The 26,080-nt window shown below is 51.9% G+C and overlaps 2 protein-coding genes across 9 annotated transcripts in view; both read right to left on the bottom strand.

The window, feature by feature from the left end:
- Nucleotides 1-805: 805 nt before the first annotated feature.
- On the bottom strand, nucleotides 806-10,165 carry LOC123818394 (calcyclin binding protein). The gene is made up of 6 exons (XM_045838549.1): nucleotides 9,910-10,165; nucleotides 6,709-6,928; nucleotides 4,500-4,596; nucleotides 4,202-4,301; nucleotides 2,593-2,690; nucleotides 806-1,359 (listed from the first exon to the last, which is right to left on the bottom strand). Exons 1-6 carry the CDS (start codon nucleotides 9,928-9,930, stop codon nucleotides 1,203-1,205), a joined length of 693 nt encoding a protein of 230 aa, XP_045694505.1. The 5' UTR covers nucleotides 9,931-10,165; the 3' UTR covers nucleotides 806-1,202.
- Nucleotides 10,166-13,560: 3,395 nt separating this feature from the next.
- RABGAP1L (RAB GTPase activating protein 1 like) overlaps nucleotides 13,561-26,080 on the bottom strand; it is a 453,918-nt gene continuing 441,398 nt past the window's right edge. For all 8 annotated transcript variants that reach the window (XM_045838840.1, XM_045838841.1, XM_045838839.1 and 5 more), the window contains 4 exons: nucleotides 25,184-25,267; nucleotides 22,492-22,563; nucleotides 18,277-18,474; nucleotides 13,561-17,017 (listed from right to left, as the gene is read on the bottom strand). In XM_045838840.1, coding sequence (XP_045694796.1) covers nucleotides 16,865-17,017; nucleotides 18,277-18,474; nucleotides 22,492-22,563; nucleotides 25,184-25,267 — 507 coding nt within the window. In that variant the 3' untranslated portion in view covers nucleotides 13,561-16,864. The remainder of the gene's footprint in view (nucleotides 17,018-18,276; nucleotides 18,475-22,491; nucleotides 22,564-25,183; nucleotides 25,268-26,080) is intronic.

Below are 26,080 nucleotides of genomic sequence, written 5' to 3'. Positions count from 1 at the left end.
CCGAAATAAAGTGCCTATCGCAATAAGGCGAGTTGTAATCTTTTTGCTGGTGGAGGGTCTTCCCTTCAATTTGTAAAAAACATACCTGTGAAGTGCAATAAAGTGGGCTCAATAAACACTTCTGCATCGGGCCCCCTCTGTCCCGTGCCAGCGGTCTGTGCATCACGTGTCCGCACCCCAGCTTTAGTCACCGAGGGTTAACAGTGTGCTCAGCAGCACTACCGACTGTCCCTCACACTGGCTAGCCGTTCGTTCTGAACGCTACCTGCCCGATTCGACTCGACCACATGTGCCGCATCCTCGCCACAGCGGTTTCGGTTAATCCTCCCGGGCCTTTCCTCTGTGTGTTTACCCTGCATCACGACCCGGGGTGGGGACGACGGGCATCTCGCGCCCCTTCCTGTTTTAGGGTCAGTGATCCCCTCTAAAGCGAGCCATCCCCCCGAAGCCTCACTGTTCCTGGATAGACTGACAGTGAAGCTGTGTCGCCAAATAAAAACCTGACTTTACTGAAAACAGGAAAAGATGAATTTTTGTATTTGTTTTGGCCGGTGGTTACTGCTTTGTTTTGTAAGCTGTCAGACCCAGGGCAACACTCACTAATTGGTACTAGACGGAGATGCTGGTTCTCGTCAAGATCAGATCTGGTTTCAATTTCTCCGTCAGCAAACGTATTTACACCCGGGGGAGAACACCTCACTGGCCCTCAGGGCGCCGTAAGGCAGGGGCGTGCGTCGCTTAGGCTGCTAATACAGAAGAGATGGACGTCTCTACAGCAACCTGGAAGCACAGATGCAAATGTGCATTTTATGCAAAAATTCAGGTTTTATTTACTTTTTTTACTTATTCTTACACTGGTGAGAACTGATGTCAGGAACCTAAGCAGCAGTAACTTTTCTACCTCGCAGCCGAACGGGAACACTACACGGCATTTTCACGGGCAAGACTGGCTTCTCCACATTTCCCGTGCGAACGCAGCGTCACTCCTTCTTGGACAAATGACCAGTTTACCAATGAAACCATCTTTAGAGGAAGGGGTTAATAAGTGTATTTTATTTAAATAAACCCTCCAGGAGGAGAATTCACTGCCTTGACTCAGAGGACGGCTCTGCAGTTACCGGTTACACTGCCCCGTGCAGCTCACCCGCGCGTCCCCGCCGGACGGCGGCCCTTCCCCGTCAGTCCCAAGGGGGCTTCCAGCCTCAAAACTCCGTGTCCCCCTTGGCCTGCTTCTCCCTGGACTGCACCCAGGCTTTATTGATGGTTCGCTTCATGTCGTCGTCTCCGTCCTCATAAATTTTCTTCAGAACATTCATCAATCCCTCACTGGGGTCTGTTTCCGTGTCGTAGGAAGGTTTTCTGTTAAAAAAGAAAACAATTGAAAAACGCACGCACATCTAAAAGTGGATAAATATGTACGTGCGCACAAACGATCCCACCTGCTGAGAGACAGTTTCTGTGCATCATTACTGAGCAGGAGAGACACCGGCCAGGCTGCCGATGTTCACGGGCGGTGGAGGAGTGGGGACGGGGGACGCCCACGAGGGCCGCAGACACCCACGGCGCAGCGCACACGCGTTCTCGGTGAGAGCAGTGCGCACCCACACGCTCTCTCACTGGTCCCAGGAGAGGGTGGGCATCGAAACGGCCGGAGGTTATCTTGGGGCAGTAGGGTTTTAGGTGACTTTTAGCAGGAAAATAAGTAGATAAGCATTTACTGTTCTGAACTGTCTTGATTTTTTAAAAGCATATTATTTGCACAAATACTCTGAGAGAAACACACAAGCACCAGTCACACACGGGCACACATTTCCCATCAGCAGAGCCCCCTGCAGGGCCCGGGACACGGGGGTCTGGGCCGGTGGTAAGCAGCAGGCCCCGCTGCAGTCGGTGCCCCCTCCAGTTCAGTCCGCGTCCGCCCTGGGCCAGGTCCCTTTTAGGTTCCTCCCGCGCCTCGCCTCCTGAGGGCCGCCGGCGACACACACTGACAGCGAGACGGGGCCCCACGCTCAGGCAACATTCACTCGGGTGTCAGGTCAGCTCCACGGAGAGCACCCGACTCGAGCCTGCGGGCCCGACTCGAGCCCGCTGGCCCCTGCGGAGACTCTGAGTGGGAGAGGTGGGCGGCTGGCCCGCTCCTTGCAGTGCGTGACGACGCAGAGCCATGGTGACTGACATGGAGGTCTTGGAATAAACGCTTCTTAGAAGAGCCATTGAGTAGGAGAAAAACATTCCCTCTCTCCCCGTCCCCACCAGCGACGGCGAAACCCCTGTGGCCCGCACGAGCCCCGGGGGCGCCTGGGCCCCGCGGGCACTACTGAAGCGGACTCCCTGGGACAGGGCGCCGTGTGACCAGGGGAGCACCGCTGGCCCGGCATTACGGACCGGCACCGGGAGCCCACCGAGAGCAACGCGCTGGACACTTCCCGTGGGTTCTGACAGCTGGAGGAGGTGTGAGGGGACTGGTGGGCCAGTGGTCATATCACAGACCACACAACTCTGTCATCCACAAAGACAAGCCATTAAAAGTCTATAACCCCAGCAAAGAATGTATTAAAATTCTTAAAGAAACGAAAGCAAACTTGAACTTACTCTTTGTCTTTGCACTCTTTTTCTACCTGCGTCAGGTAGTCCCACCGTGTGTTTTCCGCTTTCTTCCTACATAAGACAATCACCGTGTCTGTCTTGACCTGGAAGAGAAGGTAACACAGGCCCAGCTCGCACACACGGAGGCCAGCACGGACAACCCAGAGGACGACAGCTCCTCCCTGGCCGCCACCATCGTGTGTGGGGCCGGTTTGCGGTCCCGTAAGGCCTCCAGGTGGCAGGCCAGAGCCTAAGCCCTCGTGCAGCAGTCCTACCACACAGCAGTCCTACCACAGCACCTTCAAATACCAAGTGTCCTCCAGACGAAGAGGGCGCCAGTGGGAGCGGGAGGACCCTCCTCAGGGCGCCTTCCCCGAGACGCAGGAGAGCTCCAGGGCGGGAGGAGCAGCTGGATTCTGGGGGAGGACGGGGTGACGCAGTGCCAGGGTCCCAGACAGACGGCAAACCAGGCACGCGCGGTGGCACCAGCAGCCAGCCCGGGAAGCGCTGAGGAAACAGGGGAGCCGAGCATGCGACCCCTCCAACCACGGTCCACGAGGGTTTTAGGAGTCTTCAGTGTCCCTTCCACCACGAATTAGCAGGCGGAAAGGGGGCAGTGAGACACAAGCTAACAGATACGTGATATTCTAATGCCATCGTTAGGCTGTTACATAATTCTATCCACACACAGATGGCAGAACGGCACATCTATACACCAGATGCACTAGCCTCGTTTAAATCAGGTAGAAAAGAGAGATTATCTGAATTAGCATAAAGTGTGGATGGGTTTTTTGAGGCAGTTTATTTTTATAGCTTCTACTAAGTCCAGCTAGGTTAGGTACTTAAGTCCTTTTACATATCAGAACCACACAGAGCTCCTTACAAGGGCCACCACTAAACACTTCATACACATTTCATTTCAACTTTGTGAAATGAGCTACTAACCCCTTTGCACAAATAAGGAAACTGCCAAAAGGTCACGACCAGGAAGTGGCAAGACTGGTGTTAAAACGCAAGTCTCACTCTGAACCATTTATTTATTTATTTTAATATTTTATTTATTTTTAGAGAGGGGGGAGGGAAGGAGAAAGACAGGGAGAGAAACATCAATGTGTGGTCGCCTCTCTCACAGCCCCCACTGGGGACCTGGCCCGCAACCCAGGCATGAGCCCTGACTGGGAATCCAACCAGCAACCCTTTGGTTCACAGGCTGGAGATCAATCCACTGAGCTACACCAGCCAGGGCCCACTCTGTACCATTTGAAAAACTTATTCCTCTCCCGATTTTAATACAATATTCTTACAATACTCTCTTTTTCTAGACCAGGAGTTGGGAGACTTTTTCTGTCAAGGGCCAGAGAGGAAATGTTTCAGGGTGTGTGCTAACCAGATCTGCCGCAGCCCCTGAACCCCGCCTCCGGAGCCCCGACGCAGCCACGCCCACACCCGCACACGAGGCTGTGTGCGGGCAGAACCTCAGTTACAAAAGACCTAACATGCTGCCGTCTGCTGGTCCCTCTTATGGAGGGTGAATTAATTCGGGTTTATCTCAATTCTAAATCGGCCAGGTACAGTTTAATGAGGTTTCACAACATGACAAAAAAAGCAAACTTACTTTTTTTGAACTGCCTTCCACAGAGATGGGTTTCAAGAGATTGTTCACAATCATGGAGTAATTCTTCCCGTTGAGATTCTTGACCAAGAGATCAAATGACCTACAACACAACAGCGAACACACCGTCTGTCCGGCTCTACGAAAGGAGCGCCTCGTCTTGCGGAAGAGAGCCGCCAGCGCGGTTTTAGAAGGAGCACTTGGCCCCCCACCCCAGAGGAGACGCACCCTGCCAGAGCGGGCGTGGGGGGTCACGCCGTCTGCAGTTGGGTGGGCTGCGGAAACCGCGGCGGGGACTCACCTCTCCGTGAAGTGCACCTGCACGTTCTCAGCGGGGACGTGGTGGACGCCAGCCAGCGTGACGTAGATTTTCACAAACTTGTCCGACTGGTCCCATCCTGGGGACGAGAACCACAAAGGGGGACGTGAGTGCAGTCCGGTGCTGTCTCTAAAACAGAGGTGCACGTGGCTTACGATAAAACTCAGCAAAACAGAAATCCAGCGGTAGAAACACACAAAAAATTAAAATGTAAGACATTTCCTGGACGCAGAAGCTGAGCTCCAAAGCAGTTGAGTAATCCACCCAAAATTGGACCGTCAGCCAGAGGGCGCACTGGACTCAAACCCCTGTTTACTCAACACAAAGTCCACGGTCTTTTCATTCCTCCAAGGAAAGAGTATTCCTTTATCTGAGGATCCTTAGAGACGTTCTCTAACAGTCGTTCGTTTCCCCACGCATGAAGATACCTTGGCCCTACCCCAAATGTCAGTGCTTCCCCGCTGAGCGGGACGGCTGACGCCAGCGCCGTCTCACCCACGATCACTCCCGCTCCTCGAGGTGGTTCAACGAGCACAGCCAGTTCTGGCTCCCCGGCCCCCTTCTCTGACGACGTGGGGTACGAACTCAGGGTCCGATTCCCCCAAATCGGCCCGTCTGACTAGCCCAACATCTGCTAGATGCCAGCTCAGCACGCACTGTGAAACCATGTTAGTTTCCAAACTAGTCCATTTGTCAACACAAAAATACACAAACTACCATGAGATAAACTCTCATTTAAAAAAAATACACAAACTTCACCTACAAAGCACAGTATATGAAATATACGTATGTTTATTGTGTACATATAATATGTACACATGAAATGCATGTTCTTAACACTTCCTCAGTTTTTTCCTATAAAATAGTGTTAACTTAAAAACAGCCGACAGTGTTCTATAGAACTTCCTCCAGTGTCTTCCCATTCGCTCCGGCCACCCCCCCACAGTCAGTCTCCCCCTGAACACGAGCGCAGGTTCCTGGTTCCCAGGCAGGAACCGCCCCCCCCTTCAGACCCCTTTCCTGTGTCAGCCGACTAAGGACACAGCGTCACCCGTATGGTGCGTCTCTTCAGCACGACACACACACTGCTTTTCACTATGACAAGACGCAAGATACTGGGTTGGCCAAAAAGTCTGCTTAGCCTTTTCCGTAAAAGACACATTTTTTCACTTTCACCAATAACTTTATTGACCTGGACATTTTGAGTCTGTCAGCTGTCTCCTGTGTGGTATAATGTTGACTGTTCTCAATTAATGTCACGATTTGATCGCTATGAACTCCAACTGTTCTTCCCGACCGTGGAGCAACGCCCAGCGAGCAATCCCCAGCCCGAAATGACGTGAGCCACTCTGACACCCTCGGTCAGCGACAGCACCGCTCCCCTGCGCGCTGCACAGGTCTCACCTTGCATCTCAGCTGCGTGTTTACCTTTCCTGGGACAGTAAAGCACAATATGCAGACAGGCTGCCTTCTTCCCTCTTTAATATTAAAATGGCTACACAAAAATTCACCAATCTCGATTTTCTTATAAAAAATGCACACGTACAGCTGTCACAATACAAAGTTAACAAAACTGTCTCCAGTGAAGTTAAAAGACGACTAAGCGCTCCTAAAGCCACCTTACAGAAGACAACGAACGAACTTTTCGGCCGACCCAGCGCTGACCCTGTGCCAGATCCCGTGAGCACAAGACACGAGGCCGCCCCGCCCTCTGCGGAGCTCCAACACAAGTGTCCGAGGGGGCAAGTGGGCGCTCAGACTGTGAGCAGGGCCTGGGGCTGGCCGTCGCTGCGTGCCCCCAAGTCCAGGCGCGACAGCGGCACGTGTCAGGCGCTCAGAAACGCCTGACTCTCACTAGGTGTCTTTCCTCAGTTAATACCGGTGGTTGCTCGGCAAAGTGAAGTGCAAGACAGGAAGAAAACCCAAACACAAAGCTGTGTTCCGTGTATGCTAAGTAGGGTCCTTCTTGCTGCCCCTCAAGGTTGTACTAAATCAGCTGCTGGAATGTATCCTTTCCTTTTCCATCTCTTAAAGAGCCTCTTATTAAGCAAGTGATGGGACCTCTCCCGTCAAAGCACCAAAACGAACACTCAAAGCTGCTTCAACAACTAAGTCTGTGAGCTGGTCCCACCGCACAGCGGACTGCTCGCAGGCAGGAGCGAGGAGCCGGGCGCGGGGCAGCGTGTCCTACCGTAATTGCTGATCTTCACGGTGTAGCCCGTCGTGATGGGAGCCACCACGGCGGCCGGCTTCTCGCTGTCGAGAGCTTCTGCTTTCCTCTGTGCTTTCTGCTGCATCTTGTTCTTGATTTCCGTCTCCACCTTGGACTTCTCAGCTGTCAGCACATCACGCACCCTCTTTCTCGTGGCCTTTTCCAGCAGCACCTTGACCTCTTCTAGATCTTTCTGTAGCTGTGTTACAACAGAAGGCCAGTTAGCTACGATAAATAAGGACAGTTTGACATCGTGCCTTCTGGTCATTTCAGCTTACTGAAATAAGAGCTAAGAATTAAGAGACTCATTTACATCTTCTAGAGTTGGGTAGCAACTCGAATTCTTTCTTCCAGCCTCTCTAACTGTAAGTAACCAAGCTTTCTTTCTTTTAAAGGAAAATTTAACAATCTTGAATTAACAAGAGGTAATTGAATCTCCATTTCCCAGTTTGGTAGACTGTTCACCTGTCTTTGTTATAGAACATTGTAATACAAGATAACTTTTGTGATCCCCCAAAAAGGGATTTGACTTTCTTATGGTAACTTTACGTTCTGGCCGGGCACTAGCAACCTGAGAGGGAGATGCTCATACGATAGAGCCTGAGAGCGCATACAAGGCTCACGGTACCTATCTTCCAACGCTTAGTAACTCCGTGTAATACCTGAAGCAGAGGCTGAAAGTCCTTATAAAACGCAGTAACAGGGAAACGAACGCTCCCCGGTACCCGCGTCTGAGATTATCTCACTGAACTCAGACGCGCCGGCGTCCCCGCCTGTGACTGGTGACACGGTGTGACCGGTGACACACGGGGAGAGACGTCCCGCCGTGCCGAGTCTCCGGTCCACATCTACACAACCCCAAACTCCTGCTGCTAAGGCAGAAAAAACTGCAAACTCTTCTTGGATGCCAGCACCAAGATGCTTCAGTTCAAAGCAGCCTTTTTTATTAAGATGGTTTAACATTGTCACACGGGTTCCAACACCAACGTGACAGACGCTGAAATGTAAAGCTAGCCTGTCTGCTCCCAGAGTAAGGACTGAGTCTGACTGGACTAGGAAGCCTTTTCCCAGCAGACTCTGCAACGAACTCCGAGAATGAAGGGGTTCCCCGGCCCTCCGCAGCCAGTGCCGGCTCCCGTGGGTGCCACGACGGCCGGTGCAGACAGGGTGGGTCCCAGGCAGCTCATGCAGGCCCGTGTCGGGTGGTCCCCGGTGCTTCTGCTCCGTGGGGACCTGAAAACCGGAGCAGCGACCCCTTTTGTGCCTTCAACGGCAGTTTCTCACCTAATCCATCTCGGCCTCCACTTGTTTTCCTTACGCAAAATCACCCCACCCCTAAACTCACTCAAACGTATCCTCTAACGCAGTTCCAAGTTCCGCAGGAGGCGGCATTAAAATCAAAGTGCCCCAAAGCATCGCTCCAGAAAGACACAAATGGCCACGACCCGGGCACAGGGGGGGACGCCAGCTTCGCTCACCCGGCACCGAGGAACGCTCATCCGCGCCCCAGTGAGACGCCACTTCACACCCAGTGGGACTGCTGACGACGACAACGAAAACATCCGGACAGAACCGGGGCTACAGACACGCGTGTGGACACGTGAGACCGGCCGCCACTGCGGAAGGAGCCGGGCGTCTCTCTGAGTCAGCGCCAGGAGACGCCGCCGTCCCCCTCCCAGTGCGAACCCCAGGGCACCGCACACCTGGCCCACGCAAAACGCCGCACGTGAGTGTTCACGGCAGCACTGCCCGTGACAGCCCAAAGGGGGGAAAATCCCGATGTCCACCAGAGGATGACAGAGAACGAAGTGTGGTGTGTCCACGCGGTGGAATACTGTCCCGCCACAAAAAGGAGCACGCGCCACACCGCGGATGAACTCGGGGACATCGCGCTAAGTGAAAAGGAGCCAAAAGGCAGAGGCCGCCTAGCGTGGGCTTCCCTTTGCACCACAAACGCCCAGAGACAGCGGGGGCGGAGGCTGCCGGGGGAGGCGCGCGGGGGCGGAGGCTCTTCAATCGACCCCGGGGGTTTCTCTGGGGGCTGATGAAAATGTTCCGGAATTGGTGGTGATCGCTGAACGCGGAACACAGTAAAACGCACTGACTTGTATACCCTTTCCATGGGTCAGAAACTGAATTTTATCACAAACAAGACAAACACCCAGCGGCGTCCCTCAATGTGGATTTACGTACCTGCACCGACGAGTCCTTACTCACTGCAGAGGACGAAGGGCCGCGGAGTCACCGCAGGGATCATCTCCTCGGCCCGCGGCACCGTGGGCCTCGGGTGGCAAGTCACCCAGACCGAGACCTTACACACGCACCTCTGCTTCCCACTTAAAGCAGACCATGAGACTCAGAAAGTCCCGCCTGAGAGTCCCCAGCCTCGGCCACACCGGGGAACAGACTTCCAGGGATGCCGACATTCCACTTAGACCAGGGAAAGGGCGACCAGGCACTGTCACGCCCGGGGCGTGACCGCCCAAGCCCCCCAAAGCCAAGCCGCCCCTGCTCAGAGATTAGAGCTCTCACAAGAGGAAAAGGCCATGCCCACCGCTAGGTTAACTAACTTCCCAATTTCTTTCAACGCACAGAGCAGACTGGGGTCCGCCAGGCACTGTTATACAAAGAACCGATACTTGGCGCCCTTAACCCCACGGCACGGGTGCTCCTGTGGCTCAGAGAAACCCAACAACGTGTCCCAAACCCCGCGGCTACTCGCGTGTGCGGAGAAAACACGCCTGAGAGAATCAAGTGCTGAGACCCAAGGCTTCCCGGCTAACCGCCCCCCTCCACCCCGCAGTGACACTCGGGGTTTGCCATCAGTCCCACGAGAACGAAACCTCACGTCCCCGCGCTAGTACGACGGGCGCGGGAAAGTGACCGGCTCGCTGGGTCCGCCGGCCGCACCACCAAACCCGGACACACCCGGCTCAGCCGCACGGCGTGCCGGGCGGGACCCCCGGCGGGGCCGGGCGGCGGCGATCGGCAACTTTCCCGCGGAAGCCGGCGCCCGCAGGGGGCCGTTCAGCATCAGGGCCGCTGCAAGGGCGCCGGGTGCGAGCCCCGGCGAGCGCGGGGAGCGACCACGGAGGGAGGCGGCCGCAGGGCGGACAGCGCGCGAATCGCGACGAGGAGCTCCCGCAAGGCCGACGGAGGAAGATGAGGCGGGACCCTTACCTCCTCCACAGCTGAAGCCATGGTCGGGTTGGGCCGGGCCGGGCAAGGCACGAGCTGCAGCCCCGCGGGGGGAATAAACAGGAAACGTCGCGCCGCTCGATCCGCAAGACCCGCACGACTCGCAGCGCCCGCGGCCCGTGCGCACCGCCTGCCCTGCGCGACACCGCGGCCCGCCTACCGTGCGCGGCGCCTCTAGAACCTTCGCGAGTTTAGCGTCACAGCCCCGTCCCCCAGCACCACCCGCCTCCCCGGGCCCGCCCCGCTCGCCGAGCCTTCTAGCAACGCTCAACTCTCGCGAGAGGAATGACGTCACTTCCTCTCCGCACCGACTACAGTCGACTTACGCTTTGACCTCATTTGCTCCGGCTGCGCAGTCGCAACTCGGAGCCGCTGCCTTTGCGGACTTTCCGGAACCCCGGAAGCGACGTCCCGGTTTTCCGGATCCAAGTCGGAAGTGGACGACAGAGTCGGCTACTTCCGTCCCGTGTAGTAGAAGGGCCGGCTATGCAGCCATCTTGCCTGAGGCTAATCAGTGATTGTGTGCAAGAGAAGGACAAAAGGAGAAGGGGCGGCCTTTATATGTTTTTAAAAGGGGAAAGAGCGAAGACGTGTAGTAAGGAGGACCTGAAGACAACAGTTTGATTTTCAGTGGGTTCTGGCTATCGGGATACGTCATCAACGATTTAGCTTCTGCGACGTGGTGGCGTCCTCAGGGGCCGCGCAGGGTTGCCTTGGCCACGTGACGGCGCCACCAGTAACGGAAAGGTCGCGGTTTGATCACCTGTAGGTTGCAGTTGTGTTCCTGCTGTAACGCATGTGGGAGGCGATACGTTGGCCTCCTATCATGGCTGTTTGTCTGTCAATAAACATATCCTCAAAAAAACTAAAAATAGTTTTGTTAAAATATTATTTCAAAAAGCTGAAATCAAGACTCATGCAAATAGAAGTGAACACGTGACCAATCTTCATTGCGACCAATAGTATGTTAAAACTATCAAAGTGCATTTGCACAGCTGGGGACTCACTAGGCAACTTGCCCGTGGAATGTTAGCGTAAGGTTGCAAAGTTAGGTACAAACTGATTAATGTCCCACAGCGTAACAAACTAGACACTTTAGAGTTACCTGTTGCACTGAAACGCAGAACAGACCTGTCAGATTTTTGTAAGACTTTGAAATTGGAGCGCTGAGATGCTCGTCCACCTCTGCTGCCCCTTGAACAGAGGAGATGTAGATGCGAATCCCTTGGAAGCAGGGAAAGCTTGTTTTTCCGAGAAGCAGCAACAGACGAGCATCGCCCGGCAATACAAGCGGATACAAGCGGAAGAGCGACTATGAGAACTGCCGCTTGGGTTCCGATGGCATTCCAGCCCCTCGTCCCAGTGCCTGTTCGGGCCCTGTTTGGCATTGGGTGTCTTTGACAAAACCTCCCAGTTTCCTTTTAGTTAATTGTCTTGTTGCTGAGCTAGTTACTTGCAACGAGGGCTCTGGAGGAGAAGATGGGACATCTGGCAGCCGGGCTGTGGAGGCCACCCTTCTGCAGGGAGCGCGGGCGACCAGCTCCTGCGCCCGTTTTCTTCCCACGCTGACTGGAGTCCAGTGTCAGATAGGAAGTGTAACAGAAACTTGGGGTTCAAAGGGCTCAAAATAAAATCAACCAGAAAGAAATCGAGAAGACATATATGGACTGGAGAACAAATGTTTATTACTGCTTAAAGGGGCAAAAGGGGGCAACACAAAGCATTGAAAACATCACTGGCTCACAAGAACAGTCACCTTGTCACCTTCTTGGTTGCATTTGTTTATTACACAAGGCTTCATTCACACGTGAAAACAAGATACTAATCCAATTCAAGTTCATAACGATTATAAAAGTAAACATTTGTTGGAACAATGTACAATAAATTGCACTTTTCTTAACAAGCATTACATTTACATTTATAGTGTACTATGCATAATACGTGGAATTACGGAAACATCTAATTGGTCAGTGTTTAAAGAGGAGTGAGGCTGCTTACTAATGTTTCTTGTGTAGTCAATCAGCACTGTTTGCGCTAATCAACTCCTATATCCCAGAACCTGTTTTCATTAGAGAAACCGTGTACGAAAACGAAACAATTCACAAAAATAAATGGTAGAGAATGTGTACTATGTCCTCAGCAAGGGAAAGGCAGGAGCTGAAAGTGGGACTGAGAAACCCCCCCCTCATTTGAATAAAGAATCCATATATTATGCAAAATACCAAAAATAGAGAAACTGGTGTAAAAGGCTATTGGGACATCCTGGATTCTGGGACCATCTCCAGCCTCATTCTTGTGTTTTCATGACCCCAGAGTCTTGATGCCTTTTATATCCTTCCAATCCAGTTTCCTATATTTTATTCCATATGTAATATATAGTTATGTTACATTTCAATGGAAAAGATTTCAAATGTTAACTTAGTGCAAAGAAAAAGTAACTGAAAATGTTCATTTTCTACTCAATGATTCTTTTGTACCAAAATTTGGAGACTACCGCTGATGATGAACGTGGGATGGAGGTGGGGAGAGTGGGACGTGTGGATGAAGATGTTTTTACAGCAGGTAGCAGATCCACTTGCAGATTCGCTGGACATGTGGTCCCGCACACGGAAGCTGAGAAGGGCGCTCCTGACCGCTGAAACTGCAGTCAAAACTCGTAAACACCCACTTTCCTCATTACAACTCAAGATCATCTCTTATTGAGGTGCAGCCCACACTGGAGTATTCATTTGGTAGCTTTTGAAAAATAAGGAAATTCCTATGGTAAAAAGCTTTGCCTTTATAGCACGGAAGCCACTGCGGCAGAGGAAGGGTGCTGTGGCGCAGCTCTAGCTCAGTGCGACCGTGAGCAGGGCCACTAGGGGGCAGGAGTGTCTCACCGGGCAGCACCCCGGTCGGGGCCAGGCCCCCGGCTGTGACCTGCCCCTCCCTCCCTGACCATCCCGTGTGTACTCACTCAGGCGCGCTGGCACCTGGGTACACAAGAGAGGCAGGGGTGCTCTGGGCAAGTCCACGTGCACAGACCCAACAGTGTGCAGATCAAACAACAGTGTGTCCATTCTCTCGTTTACCTGTAACTGAAGCACGAGAATCAAAAGTTTTTTAAAAGCCACTTTGAAAAGTTATACAATAGAATCAGCTTGCTAAGTAAGTAAAAGTACTCTTTCCAAGAGAGGTAAAACAAACAAGGAATTTAATTTTTTTAAAGAGCTCCTTTTGGGGGGTCCTGAAATCAGACAACCATCTTGGCAGAAGTTAGCACACTGATTTCAGCCAAAGACAAAAGATAACTCAGCCCCTTCCGTCAGATACATACCGAGTCTCATCTGCAGTAACTAGTTGACCCTTTTAAGGATTTCTCATCTCTTGGGCCCTGAACTGTGTATTCTCTTGTGTTCCTCACTTTAGCTAGGAAATGAAGCCATTAGGTATTACTGTATTTTTCAGACTATGAGACACACCCCCCAAATTTGGGAAGAAAAGGGGATGGGTCTTATAGTCCGAATGTAGCTTACCTGGCTTGTTGGGGGTTGGGGGGAGGTGGCCTATGTTATTTATGTTATTAAATATTTTACCACATTTTTTGCTTCAAACTTTTTTCCCCCATTTTCCTCTTCTAAAACCTAGGTGTGTCTTATAGTCCTAAAAATACAGTAACTGGAAAGTATTTTAAGAAATGGAGTAGTAATGTGAGAAAAATAAATAACACATAGTGTATATATAAAAGAATGAACATTTTGAAGAAATGAAACAAGATAAATATGATTAAATACTCCAACATCAGTGCAAAGATTGTTGTTCTGCTTTATTTTGGAAGTTTGAGAAAGCCCATGAGGAAGAAACTGCCAACTTAGTATCGGGAGAGAGGAAGGCAGAGTTTGGCTTGCATGGGGACAGGCCACAGGCCTGCATGACCACCTACTAGTGTTCTGATGGGCGCTCATATGCGAGCATTAGGCAACTGAGAGTTTGTTTCCCTGCACTGAATCGTATGTAACTAAATATAACCAAATTGCTCCATGGCTCAGGATGTGGGAAGCCAGCAAACATATGCACTGAAAAATCCAGCTTGGTTTCTTTCAAAAGCCAGCTTAAAGGAATGTGTTAAATGAGATTTTCAAGATATAAAAGCTCATGGATCGAATAATCAAATTGAAGCTCATTCCCTTAATTTATTTTGCAGAATTTAATAAGAAGAGAAATAATCTCTTTTCAGAACTGCAAATGTTGGGTTTCTGGAGTGTTACAACAATGGTGTTCTAGGAAAAGATGAAAAACATTGTAGAATACGTATCTGAAAATTTTCTGGATATTTGGGCTGGTTAATCTCTTTCTAAAGGAATCAAGATTGGAGTAGCAATTCTCAAATGTATTTCCCAATGAGTGAAATTAGAACTAGCAGTTAATGCTGGGATGCACGAGCGTTCAACCACACACGGAGAAGGGCACGTGGTCGGGTGACGCTATTATGACAGACCGCGTGGAAACTCTCACCTACACCATGCTTTGGATTTTCGGGCCCACAGGCACTGCACTGAAGGACAGCCCAGGCTGATGGTGTCAAAACACACTCAAGTGTGACATGGAACTGGACGAGGAAAAAAATCTATAGATGACCCTTACGACCCTTTGAAAAAGTCAAAAGGAAAGGCAAAAACTGATTTATTAAACATCTGGAACGTATACACCTGGAGATTTTATATGAGAAGAAGGTAAGAGGCTATGAAACTGCGCCGGGCGTGCAGGTAAGGACCAGACCTGGGGCCATTCTGCTCCCCCCTCCGCCACTTCAGGAAAAGAGCTCAGGCGTTCTGCGGAATGTGCCGATTTCTGGAAGTTAAAAAGAACTCCGTACAGTGGAGCTGTAAGATTCACAAAGCACAAGAATCTTTAACTCAGCTGGCCATTTGATAAGGCACCTTGTACAAGGCTTCCTGGAATAAAAGTGTAAGTATCAGTAAAGCTAACAAATTATACTAATGATTTGTAGAAACGAGTACCAAGATGCAATTCTCTAGCCGCTATATTTTACAAGAAAAAAATTGAGCTTTTCTGAACCACCACGGAGGGGATGTTAAAATCCATGTGGACACTGGAACGCTGGCTGACTTTCATTTTTGGTAAAGAAAATGAACGTAACAGTGAAAGATGTCGGGACCGAAACAAATTAGGTGAGGAAGTACAACATCACGTGGTGAGTGTGACAAAAGGGTGACAGGCAACCCTGTCAGTCTTACGGGTTGGAAAGGACGTGAACGCCAACGAAGTGACTTCTCAGAGGCTGAGGGTCACTTGAAAGGGAAGCAGCCCGCAGTGCGCGCTCCTGGGGTCGGGGCGCTGCTCCTGGACTCTTCTCCCCGGGACTGTGTTAGTCCCAGCTGTGACCCAGGGCTCCGATGGGACCCACCCCGGCTCTACGGGGTTGCAGGTCCTCTGCAAAGAATGTGTTCGCCGAGAGGCGGGAGGCGGGGGGGAGGGCAGGGGAACGTCGAGGGGGGAATGGGGACAAGTGGACAACGGTAATAAAAAAGAACAGAATATGTTCACCACGGAAGCCAAGGAGGAGCGTGAGCAATGCCGCCGTATGTACCTGACGGCAGTGGGGCTGGCGGGCAAGACCGAAGGCCTCCACAGGAGCTTAGAAGACGGGGACATTCGTTTTGCCCTTACCAAAGGATTTCCTGCGTGGGCTACTGATATAGATATGAGAAATATAATTGAAAAAATATTTCCATCACCTTTTAAATAGCTTTCTTCACCCTTCCACGAGATAAGTATTTCTATAAAGGTTTCATATTCCATCAAAAATGTCACCAATGCACTTGCGTCTCTTCGTCTAGGGGTACCGAGGGCCTATTCTGGGGGAGCCGGAGAAATCAGGAAAGGTTGCCTAACATTAAGACGACGGGAAGCCAGCTTTGATTTCGTGTTTTGTAACTTCAGCAAAGTTACAGTGCATTCGTGTTTCCTTTAACAAGTGCAAGCCGACACTAACGACACACTCTGTCCCCGGTCCTGGAATCCGCTGCGGACACAGGCCAGAGGCGCCTGGGTCTGTCCAGGTGGGTCTGTCCAGGCGCCCCTGGCGACGGCGTCCTACGGCCGTGACTCCAGGTGCCCACTCTGGCTTCCCGTCTGCCCGACGCCCGACTGTGGTCCTGCTAAGGTCCTCGCAGTTCCTGTGCGGAGCCCTCAGGACGACCTGTGAGAACGCCAGTGCCCAAGTGATGCAGTTCTTCCTTCGTTTACTCCCTTCCTTCAAAATCTCAGTTCCCTTCCTCAACAGCCCACCTTCTCCCGGGGTTCTTGGCACTTTGTTTCCAGGTGCACCCAACAGAAAGTGAAACACTCGAACTGTCTCTGGGGCCCATTCGACCCCAGGTCTGCGCACCCCCCGCCCCCCCCCGACAGGACCCGCCGGCCAGGAGCCCCCGTCGGGAGGACACTGCCCAGCGCGGCCCCGGCCGGCTCCGCTGTGTGCTTTATCTGAAGGAGTCCTGAAAAGGTGGGAGTTTCAGGTTTCCACTTGTTTTCTGCCTGTGACAAGTATCTTTCCATCACTTCAACCTTGGAGTAAAAGACATCTTCATTTTTACGTAAGATAAAAACAATTATGAAGTTAGTTCTCAATAAAAAGCATTTAGTTCTGAATTACTTATTTCCAACTAAATGTCAGGCATGTAAAATAATGCGTAATACTAGAACGGATGTGAACATGGCCTTCCAAGAAGCTCAGACACAGGTGTTCGACACAAACCAGGTCAGTTTAAACAACGTCCCTTCGAAAGTGTCGTACGAGAAAGGGGGAGGGTGGCAGAAAGACCGGGCTCGCTCTCTGGCCTCCTCCACTTTCCTTCTTCAAAAGGGACGCCTGGGAGAGTCCTCCGGGGTCTCGGTCACTGTGACATTGTGCTCTTGTGCCGGGCTGGGGCTGGGACTATGTGCTCTCCTTGGGCGGCTGGGTGGTCTGTGGTGGCTGCAGGGGCTGGGTGCCCGTGGCCGTTTTGATAGAGTTCAGGGTTTTGCTAAACCAAGAGTTTTTTGCAGCTTGGATTTCATTCATAAGTGCCCCTCTCTGATGTTCAAGTTCCTAGTTAAAGAAAGAAAACCATCTGAGTTTGCATAAATGTCTTCTCTCTGACAAAACAGTATCTAAGTACACAGCTTTTTAGAATCTCTTTAGAATAGACCCCAGGTCTACATATCCATAGTTTTCCTCCCACAGAGCCCAGGAGAAATTTAAGTGGCGTCTTAATGGACAAAAAAAAAAGTTTACAGCTAGAAGAATTGCCACTAAAAACCAGAATCTGTGCTTTTTCTGGACAGTAGTAAAATGAAACCTCATGTCATCCTTTTATTCCCCCTGCCCTTCAGGGTTAGGGCAAAGCCCGAGATAACATGGGTAAAACCACAAACAAACACAAAGGTATGGATGGATTGCATTTTTTACCGATGGAGTAAGCATGAGTGCGTTGTAATTCCAAACACACGGCCTTTGCCCACAGAACGTGCAAGGAACAGCACAGAGGCAGCTGAGGACGGCGGGTGCGGTGGCCCTGGAGCCACGGAAGGACGTGGCGGCGGGTGCGGATCACGGTCCACTGGAAGCCGGGACTATTTTCCTAATCATGTTGCCCTCCCAGTATGGAAAGGGATTATGGGGAAAGGGACTTGGCAAAACCAGGTAACGATGAAAAAGAGCTTAAAAAAAAGGTGTCAGCTGATGTTCAACCATTGAGGGAAGAATAACAGAGGTTTGACCTTTCATTTTCAGGGTCAGCTACCACAGTGACCAAGTTCAATGAGGAAGGACCTTGGCCAAAAAAAAAAAAAAATCACAGGGTAAACTAAAAAAAGCATACACCTAAGTTCTCACAAGATATAATTTTAATGATTAATATTCATTTAAATCTATGTATTTATATCAGTGTTTAAAAATAATGACATGACATCTGACTCTGCATTCTGGGGCAGAAAAATGAATTTATCATAACACCTACGATTCTGAGCAAGATGTGTCTATTCTTTTTTTTTAATTTGATAATTTATTTTTTAAAATTTTTATTTATTTATTTTTAGAGAGGGAAGGGGGGAGATGGGGAGAGAAAGAGAGAGAAAGAGAGAGAAAGAGAGAGAGAGAAACATCAATGTGCAGTTGCTGGGGGTCGTGGCCTGCAACCCAGGCATGTACCCTGACTGGGAATCGAACCTGCAACACTTTGGTTCGCAGCCCGAGCTCAATCCACTGAGCTACGCCAGCCAGGGCATGAGATGTGTCTATTCTAAAGTCCCAGAATGGCCCGCACCACGCACTTCGTTCTTCCCGCTGACCTCTGTCCAGTCACCGACCTGGATTTTGCACTTGGCCTCCACCAGCTGCAGTTTGGTCTGTGCCAGCTCCAGCTCCATCTCCCTCAGCTGCTTCTTCAGTGCGTCCTTCTCGTCGTCCGACTCGGCCCCCTGGTCGGCGCGGGGGCCGGCTGCCGGCTTCACGGCGCCCTCCTTGCTGAAGATGTCGCTGCAGTGCTTACACGCCATCATTTTGCCCTGAAACAGCCGAGAGAGAACAACGTCGGGCTGTGCGTCCCACAGCGTGAGTCTCCCCCTGAAACAGCGTGCGGTTTGATGATTTCTATTTAGATGCTGCTTGCTGCCCCAAACGCCGGCCTGTATCTGAAGGTGGTTCTTTCTCTGGTGCTACAGCCAAAACGGTTCGAGTCTGCGCAGGACCCACCTGCCCCTTCCCCCCAGCGTGTGCAGAGAGACCCTGGGAACAGACAGTGGCTCGGCGCCGCTCCGACGTCTGTTCCAGACACTCAGTGCTCCGGTCCCTCTGGCTAGGTGCCACGCCCCTCCCACTGTGCTCTGCACCCACTGTCCCACTCACTCCTGGGGCTGTAGGGTGACGAGGGGCCAGCTCGCCCCCAGTTCGTAAATGAAGAAACCCAGGGTTTCGGTAACTTGCCTAGAGTGGGCTGAGGTCATTACAACTAACCGAAATCTACCCTGGCGGCAGATGAAGTGCACGTCCTTTTGTTCAGCTTTCAGCGGAGACGGTCACTGTTGTTCACTGTTGTTCAAAAGTGACTCTGACCTGTACCGCCGAGCAAAGCGTGACAGCAGCGGCTCTTCTCAACGCGAGAGCACTACTGTCTTGTGACAACGCCGCCAGGAGAGCTCGCAGAAGAGACGTCCTCGAACCTTCCCGTTCCGGCGTCCTCCTGCTGCAGCGCGCTCCGTGCCAGGACCCCAGCGTCCCCCCCCCCCCCCCACAGCAACACACACACAGCCGCTCTGTGCCACGGCGCGCACGGCCACCGCTCAGGCTTGAGGACCTGGGTGTCGCCTTTTCACTCCCCGCCAGCTGATCACTAAATTCTTCCTCTGACCCGACCAGGCTCTTCCTGGCCCAGGCCTGAATCCCCCGAAATCACCTCCTCGGCCCGCACTGATTTTTCCTACCCCACCCCGACTGTGCTCTTCAGATTCCTGCTGGTGTGTGTTCACGGGACTCCTAGAGCTCCCTGAAGAGCCCGGGGCTGGCACGGGGGGCACGCTGCGAGTATCTGCCATGTACGCATTGCTGACTAAATGGAACGTTAACTTGGTGGCTTCTCATCTGGGTCTCAAGTGGCTGAAAGTCTACCAAGCTGGGCAGGCAGTTTCATTAGGCTAGACCACATCAAGGAAGAGATGGATCTCACGAGAGGGAGGAGGGCCTTTCAGCAGAGAAAGCTCCCTGTGCGCACGCGCACTGCGCCGCCTTCGGGGACTACGGGGGGCGAGACGCTTCGGCGGGAGGAAGTGTCGCGCTGGCGAGGAGCAGGCGGCGAGGAGCGCGCTCCAGGGCCGCGCTGGGAAGGCCCCTGAGTGCAATGCCCGTGCATCTGCCTTTATCCTGCAGAAAACTCACGCATTCGCATCACCGCATCCCGTGCTCCGCGCTGGAGCTAGAGCCATGAACCTCACGGAGCGGACGTGCTGATGGCGGGGAGGGGAGACTGCAGATTCCCGCCCACCTCCACCTCCTTCCCGACTACCAGAACCTTGACGTCACAGGGGCTGGAAAATGCCCAGGTGAAAGGTGCCATTTCCTAAGTCCCCTGAAGACAGACGGAGCCATGAAGTTAAGTTCTGATATGCACAGCGCTTGTACGAAGGCTACTTGGGGAAGGCCCACCCAGTTGGAGGAGGAGGGCCCTTGTATCCTTGCGGCTTCTCCGGCCCGAAGTCAGCTCTACCTGGAGTGTGGGGGCGAGGGCAGGAACCCCAGGCGACAGGTCCGACTCCCCGGTGAGCCCAAGGGTGGAAGCCCACACTGAGCGTGTGGGTCACGGAAGCTGGATCACTGATGAAACCAAGGATCTTTCTAGCCCCAGACTTCTTTTGCATGAGATTATCAACGCCTTTTGTGTCTAAGCCAGCGTTGTTTTGGGCTTTCCACATGTGGCCTAATTCGCAGCAGTTAGATTGAGCGATACAGTCCAATCTGCGTCTGGGAACGCTCGGTCTGATTGGCGCAGGGGACGGACTAGGAGGGAGCGGGGACTGGGGAGGGCTGTCACCGGGGGTGCAAAGGTCGCAGGCTATCATCACATTCACGCCAGACAGGAGACGAGGAAGTGGGACGGGGAGAAGAGGAGGTGGTGTGAGGTAACGGCTGCGGGTATGGGCGGGAGGGTCTGACTCCACGGGTTCAAATCCTGGCACTACTGCTTATCAGCTCTGTGACCTTGAGGAAATAAATTACCTCTTTGGGGAAATCATCAGCAATAAAAAAGGAGATAAAATAAGTTGGTCAGAAGGAGATATTACAGTGTCTGCGCCCACAGGTGGGTGTGAGGGCCATATGGGACAACATACATAAGGCCCTGTAGGAGTACCCACAGCGATCATTAGCTGCTGTGCCCAACTCTGAGGCTACGACAAGTTCAAATGCCTCCTTCTGCACGTCATGGCCTCCCATGGGTAACCTCGCCCGCTATCCAATAAGTTCCTCATTCCTTAACACACACTCTGATCACATCAGTTTCCTGAGTGAAATATGAAATGCTCATTCCCGTTTCTGGGCCTTCACTCACACCGTTTTTTCCAGAATGTCGCTTCTAAATCCTTCTAACTGAATTCTACCCATCTTGCTTTAGTCCAAGCAGGTCCAAAGTCATCTTTGGTCTGCAGTTCCTGTGACTTCGCTTCTCTACAACTGTCAGTGTCATCCAACTCAGCACTCACATGCTTTTCAAGTATTTCCTCAAAGTTTCCCACGCACGTTTATATAATCTGTCCCCGCAGGGAAGTTCTGAGCCCTGTGTCATGCATAATTTCTGTAATAGAACCTTCCCTGAGTGGTCAGTATAAATCCTTGTTTCATTTTTGTTTCCACAAAGGTTTTAGTTCAGGATAGTTAATCCTTTTAGGCCAAGACACTTCATCAACTGATGCTGGTCACTGTGTCTACAAAGTTACAAAAGATGATAAAGGCTAAGTAGGAAGAGGGGACAAAGGAAGGACAGAAAGGGAAGATATGAACCCCAAATTTAGCAGGTTTGGGGAGGGAGACCACCAGCTCTATGCTCACTAACAATCTCAGACTGGTGGTGCTTTATAACATGAAATTTAAAAAAAATACTTTTGGAGTACAAAGTCAGAACAAGGTTCATATTTTCATTTCCCATGTCTCACATTGTCAGGTCATAAATTATAAAAACACGCACTTACTGTGTGCCAAGTGCGAAGCTAAGCACTCTATATACATTCTTTCTTAATCTTCAGAATGCCTGTATTACTCAGGTACTGTTATCTGCTATGCAGAATACTAAGTAAAGTTTAGAAAGGGTAAGTAACTTGCCAAGGTGTTAAAGTACACGCTGGAGTCCCTAGAATGCATAGAAATTCCAGTATGAAACCTGAATATATTCGAATAGAATTACATCAGGTTTCTCGGACACTGGTCTGAGAGTTGGCAGTGCCAACATTACTTCTTAAGAATACCGATCCATTTGGTTTACTGCTGTTTCTACAGAATAAGCGGTTGCTTTTTCAAATAATCAATAGCAGTTTTACCACCAGGGGGCAGCATATAAATAAATGCTACAAGGTTTTTGTTTTTTTTTTTTAAGCTCATCTCTCAAAAATTAGAATCAGTTACCCAACACGTGTTCTCCAGCCGAGTCCTAGACCACCCATACTGCTTCCTGCTCTGCAGAGCGTCAGGTTGAGACTACGGGCCGCGCACCAAAGCGTCACGCCAGTTCAGGCACAGCTGGGATGCAGGCTGCTGCCCCCACACCCCCAGGCCCGGGGCCCTCCGTCCAAGAAAGCTCGGGGCCTCCTGAGACAGTGCTGAAAGCCACTGCCTGTCTTTGACAGGCCGTAAGACTTACGGGGACACAGCCTTTCAGCTGCAGGGAGGAGGATCACACCCGGTCGGGAGAGAGGGACCCTCCCACATAATCCCGAAGTCCTCCGGAACCAAGGGCCGGCGGGGCTCTTCCTATCAGGGGCTCACTAAGCCTGGGGATGGGGGAGAGCTTCTGTCACAGAACTATGTACGCCACTCCTCACCTTTACCACTTCCAGCTCCTCCTTGCTGGCCGCTTGCTGCTTCTCCAGCCTGGTGCTCAGCTGGGAACAGATCTGAAGGAAAGAAAGATAAAAGTCTCCTTACTGGACAGAACAGAACAACTTCCACATGTGGGCACATCATTTTACCAACTCCTATACGGTCACCCCTGTGATGCTGCGGAAACCATGCACATAAGCAGCACTGGGAACGCCAGCCTCTTCTGCAGGCAGCGGCAGAGAGCCTGAGAGCGCCCTCTGTGTGAAGCACCTGCCGTAACTGGTAGGAGGAAGAGCTGATTTCTCCCCGTCGCCAGCCTTTGGGATGGGTTCCAGGGAACTCCTGTCCTCGCCTCTGGAATCACTCTACAGGGCCCGTGCTGAGTACCTGCTTCATGCGAGCGAGACCTGTCTATGCTGGGACTCTGCTGGGAGAACTCGGGGCCAGACGCGTCTCCTGAGTGCAGCCACAGAAGGGGCCTCTGTTTCCAAGTACAGAAACCGCCTTAAGAAGTGGCAGAGTGAATGAAACTTTTAAAAAAATGTCAAATGACCAGAAGAGAATAAAGACTAAAACTCATCAAGTGGTTTCGCAACTTAGCACAAATGAGAAGCCGGGGAATCCATTTCTTGTTCTTTCTAGCACCACGCCCTCGGACAGACTCGCTGAGCAGTCTACGCTTCGGTTTCCTCCTGACCAGAGAGTGCTGTGCTGTGTTGCGAAAATTCATAGAAAAAATGTATGCAGAGGGTTTGGTACAGCACCTGGCTGATGATCACTCATCAAATAAAACCTCATTATTACTAGTTCTGAAATAAGTACTAATAAGTACCAGAACAGGTAGAAATAAGTGCTTTCGAAGCAAAAAAAAGTTTTAAAAAATACTGGAAGTTCAATTCTTACTGAACTTGAATAAAATCTCAATCTTTTTTGGGTGAGAAATGAAATAAAAAGTTTAGGGGGTATGAAACTTTCACGTGCAAGTTGGACCAACACATAAAAGGTCTACTACCTCTATTATGCAAACAGACAGAAGCCCCAGCTGACTCAAGAACAGTTCCAGAACCCAGGGCCTGCTTGTGCAGTTCACTCTCTGACTTCCCCAGATCTAAGCCTGAAGGCCATAAACGGGCATGCATTAGCCAGTATTTTTTAAAAAACTGATCTCCCTAGTAATTTTGGCAAGCCATATACCCTTTTAAATAAACCAAAATGTTCTGAAATATAGCCAGTAAAAGCCCATTCCAACTATAGGATGCATTTAGATCATGTTTGAGGTCCTAATTATCTTCCAACAGATGGGTCTGCTGCCTTTTACATCGCTTGCAGTGCCTGCCAGATAACAGTCAAGATCAGTCCCAAAGGCTGCTATTTGCGGAGCACGGCATATGGCAGCCACCCATGGCCTAACGTGGCGACAGAAAAACGCGTCTGCAGTGACGGCAAGTTCTGCGGCACGTGGCCTTGAATGTTCCTCGTGCATCCCCTCCTCTCCACCCAAACTCAGAATCTCAGGATCGATTTCAACGCTTCCCCTTGTTCTGGCCAAAAAAGGAGCCATCTTCCGTGTCGCCCTCGCCTCCACTTTGTCACTGCCGATGATGGTCTCTCCGGCTCACCTGGACCCTGCGCCTTGCCTCCCCCTGGCCTGCGTCTTTGCCTGTGGGTCCCCTCTCGGTCCCACATTTCTCACTGGGCCATAGCAGTGCCAGCCACAGGTCCCTGATGGTGCCACTTTCCTGCTCACACGTTCCTACCACCAGCAGAACCGACCCCGAACTCCTCGGCTGTCCCTGGCGGCCCTCCTTGAACTGCGCCCGGACTCGCCTGTGCTCCTCTTCTCGCTCGGGGCGCTCGCCAAACCAGACTCTGTCCGTCCACCACTCCGCCCGCCCCTGTGTGCACGCGTGCGCCGGTCCCCTTTCCCCGGGCCTGCCCTCCCGTCCCCTGCCCTCCCCACACACCTGGCCCTGGAGGCACAGCGCGAACCGCCCCTCCTCCAGGAAGGGCTTCCCCATTTCCCTCCGCAGCCAGTCCCCTCTCCTCCTCTGCACGCGCGGGCGCTACCTCCCTCTCCAGGCTGCATGGCCATGTGGGGAGACGGGTGCCCACATGCTGTGGTGTGACAGCGAAGGGCACACTGATCCCCTAGCTACTGCCATTCACACAACCACTAAACTTCAGTCCTTGGCGAAGAGGCGAGTGTTACTAGAATGCTCTACAGCGGGGGTGTCAGACTCATTTTCACCGGGGGCCACATCCAACTCGCGGTTGCCTTCAGAGGGCTGGACGTCATTTTAGGGCTGTGTACGTGTACCTGCTCCCTAACGGTTAGGCTAGAGCCCGGCGCAGGTGCCCGGCCGGACTCTGCCCGCAGGCCCTGTGTTTGCCACTGTGCTCTACAGGAAGTGGCTTCTGAGTAGGGGAGACGGGGTCCCCATGGTAACGATGGCGCTCCTTCTCCTCTGCATCCAGCAAACACGACCGACAAACAACAGACTGGCTCGGGTAAACGTCCCAGGCTCCCAGCAGGCGTGTCCGACCACCATCGGTTTCAGGGGAGACCATCAGCCACCACACTTAGTGGCTGCAGCACGGCCACGGCTCTGGAAACTCTACAAACAGAGTTTATTTCCCCGAAGAACAACATCAGCAACCACCCTTCTGGGGGCCGAAACCACCGCGGCGCGGTACCTGTTTGTACTCGGCGATGATGGCCGTGGTCTTCTTTATTTCGTACTCCGCCTTCTCCAGCTGCTTCCGGAAGACCTCCTTTAGCTGGAAGAGTGAGGACGACAACTGTCAGGACTCGGTTGAAATCTTAATAATTCCCACAGACACCCGGACTCACGTCTGCCTGCATCATGGCCAGTGCCAAGGCAAACACTGAAACTATATACATTTTCCTCACCGAAGCTGCATCTTGACCGCCTGAAAACCCCGATCATCTCAAGAGGGACACAAGTCTTTCTTTCCTGTGACGTGTAAGGCACAGGCACCACCCGATGGTAAAACTGCCTGTGCCCACACCACCTGCTTTACAACCCTGTCGCTGATTCAGTGCCCATCTGGAAGCCCCCTGGACCCCGTGAGGGTCTACAACAAGGCATCGCCGCCTGTGCCCTGGATGCTGCATGATCCACTGCAGAGAAAGCACACTGGGCCCTCCTACTCGTCCCTGAGGCCACTGCTGTCACCGCCCTGGAGGCAGGAGCCACAGGCTTTGGGACAGGAGTCAGGGGAAGATGGAGGAGGATGAGAGCCCGAGGACAGGAGATTCAGGGCTAAAGAAACAGTGACCCTAGAAGGAGCTGAGGTGACACGCAAGGCAGGCAGGTACACAGTCACAGAAACACTGACTGATGGATGCTCAACTTGGGCAGTCAGTGCGGCAGCTGCAGAGCTCTAGGTGGGGGGGGGAGATGGCGGAACAGCTCCGGTGCTGGCAGGCAAAGGGGAAAGAACCCCGTTCTTCCATGTTGTTGACCAAACAAAGAAAAACTTTAGTTGTACCCCGTTCATAATTTGGGATGCTGCAATGAAGAATTCATCTGTTTATCTGGACTATGTACTTAAAGATTACTCTCTGTG

Source organism: Phyllostomus hastatus, unplaced genomic scaffold (assembly GCF_019186645.2).
Source record: "Phyllostomus hastatus isolate PE091 unplaced genomic scaffold, TTU_PhHast_1.1 phas_contig_283, whole genome shotgun sequence".
NCBI lineage: Eukaryota > Metazoa > Chordata > Mammalia > Chiroptera > Phyllostomidae > Phyllostomus > Phyllostomus hastatus.
Note: the sequence above shows the minus strand (reverse complement) of the source record. Positions and strands in the feature narration are given on the sequence as shown.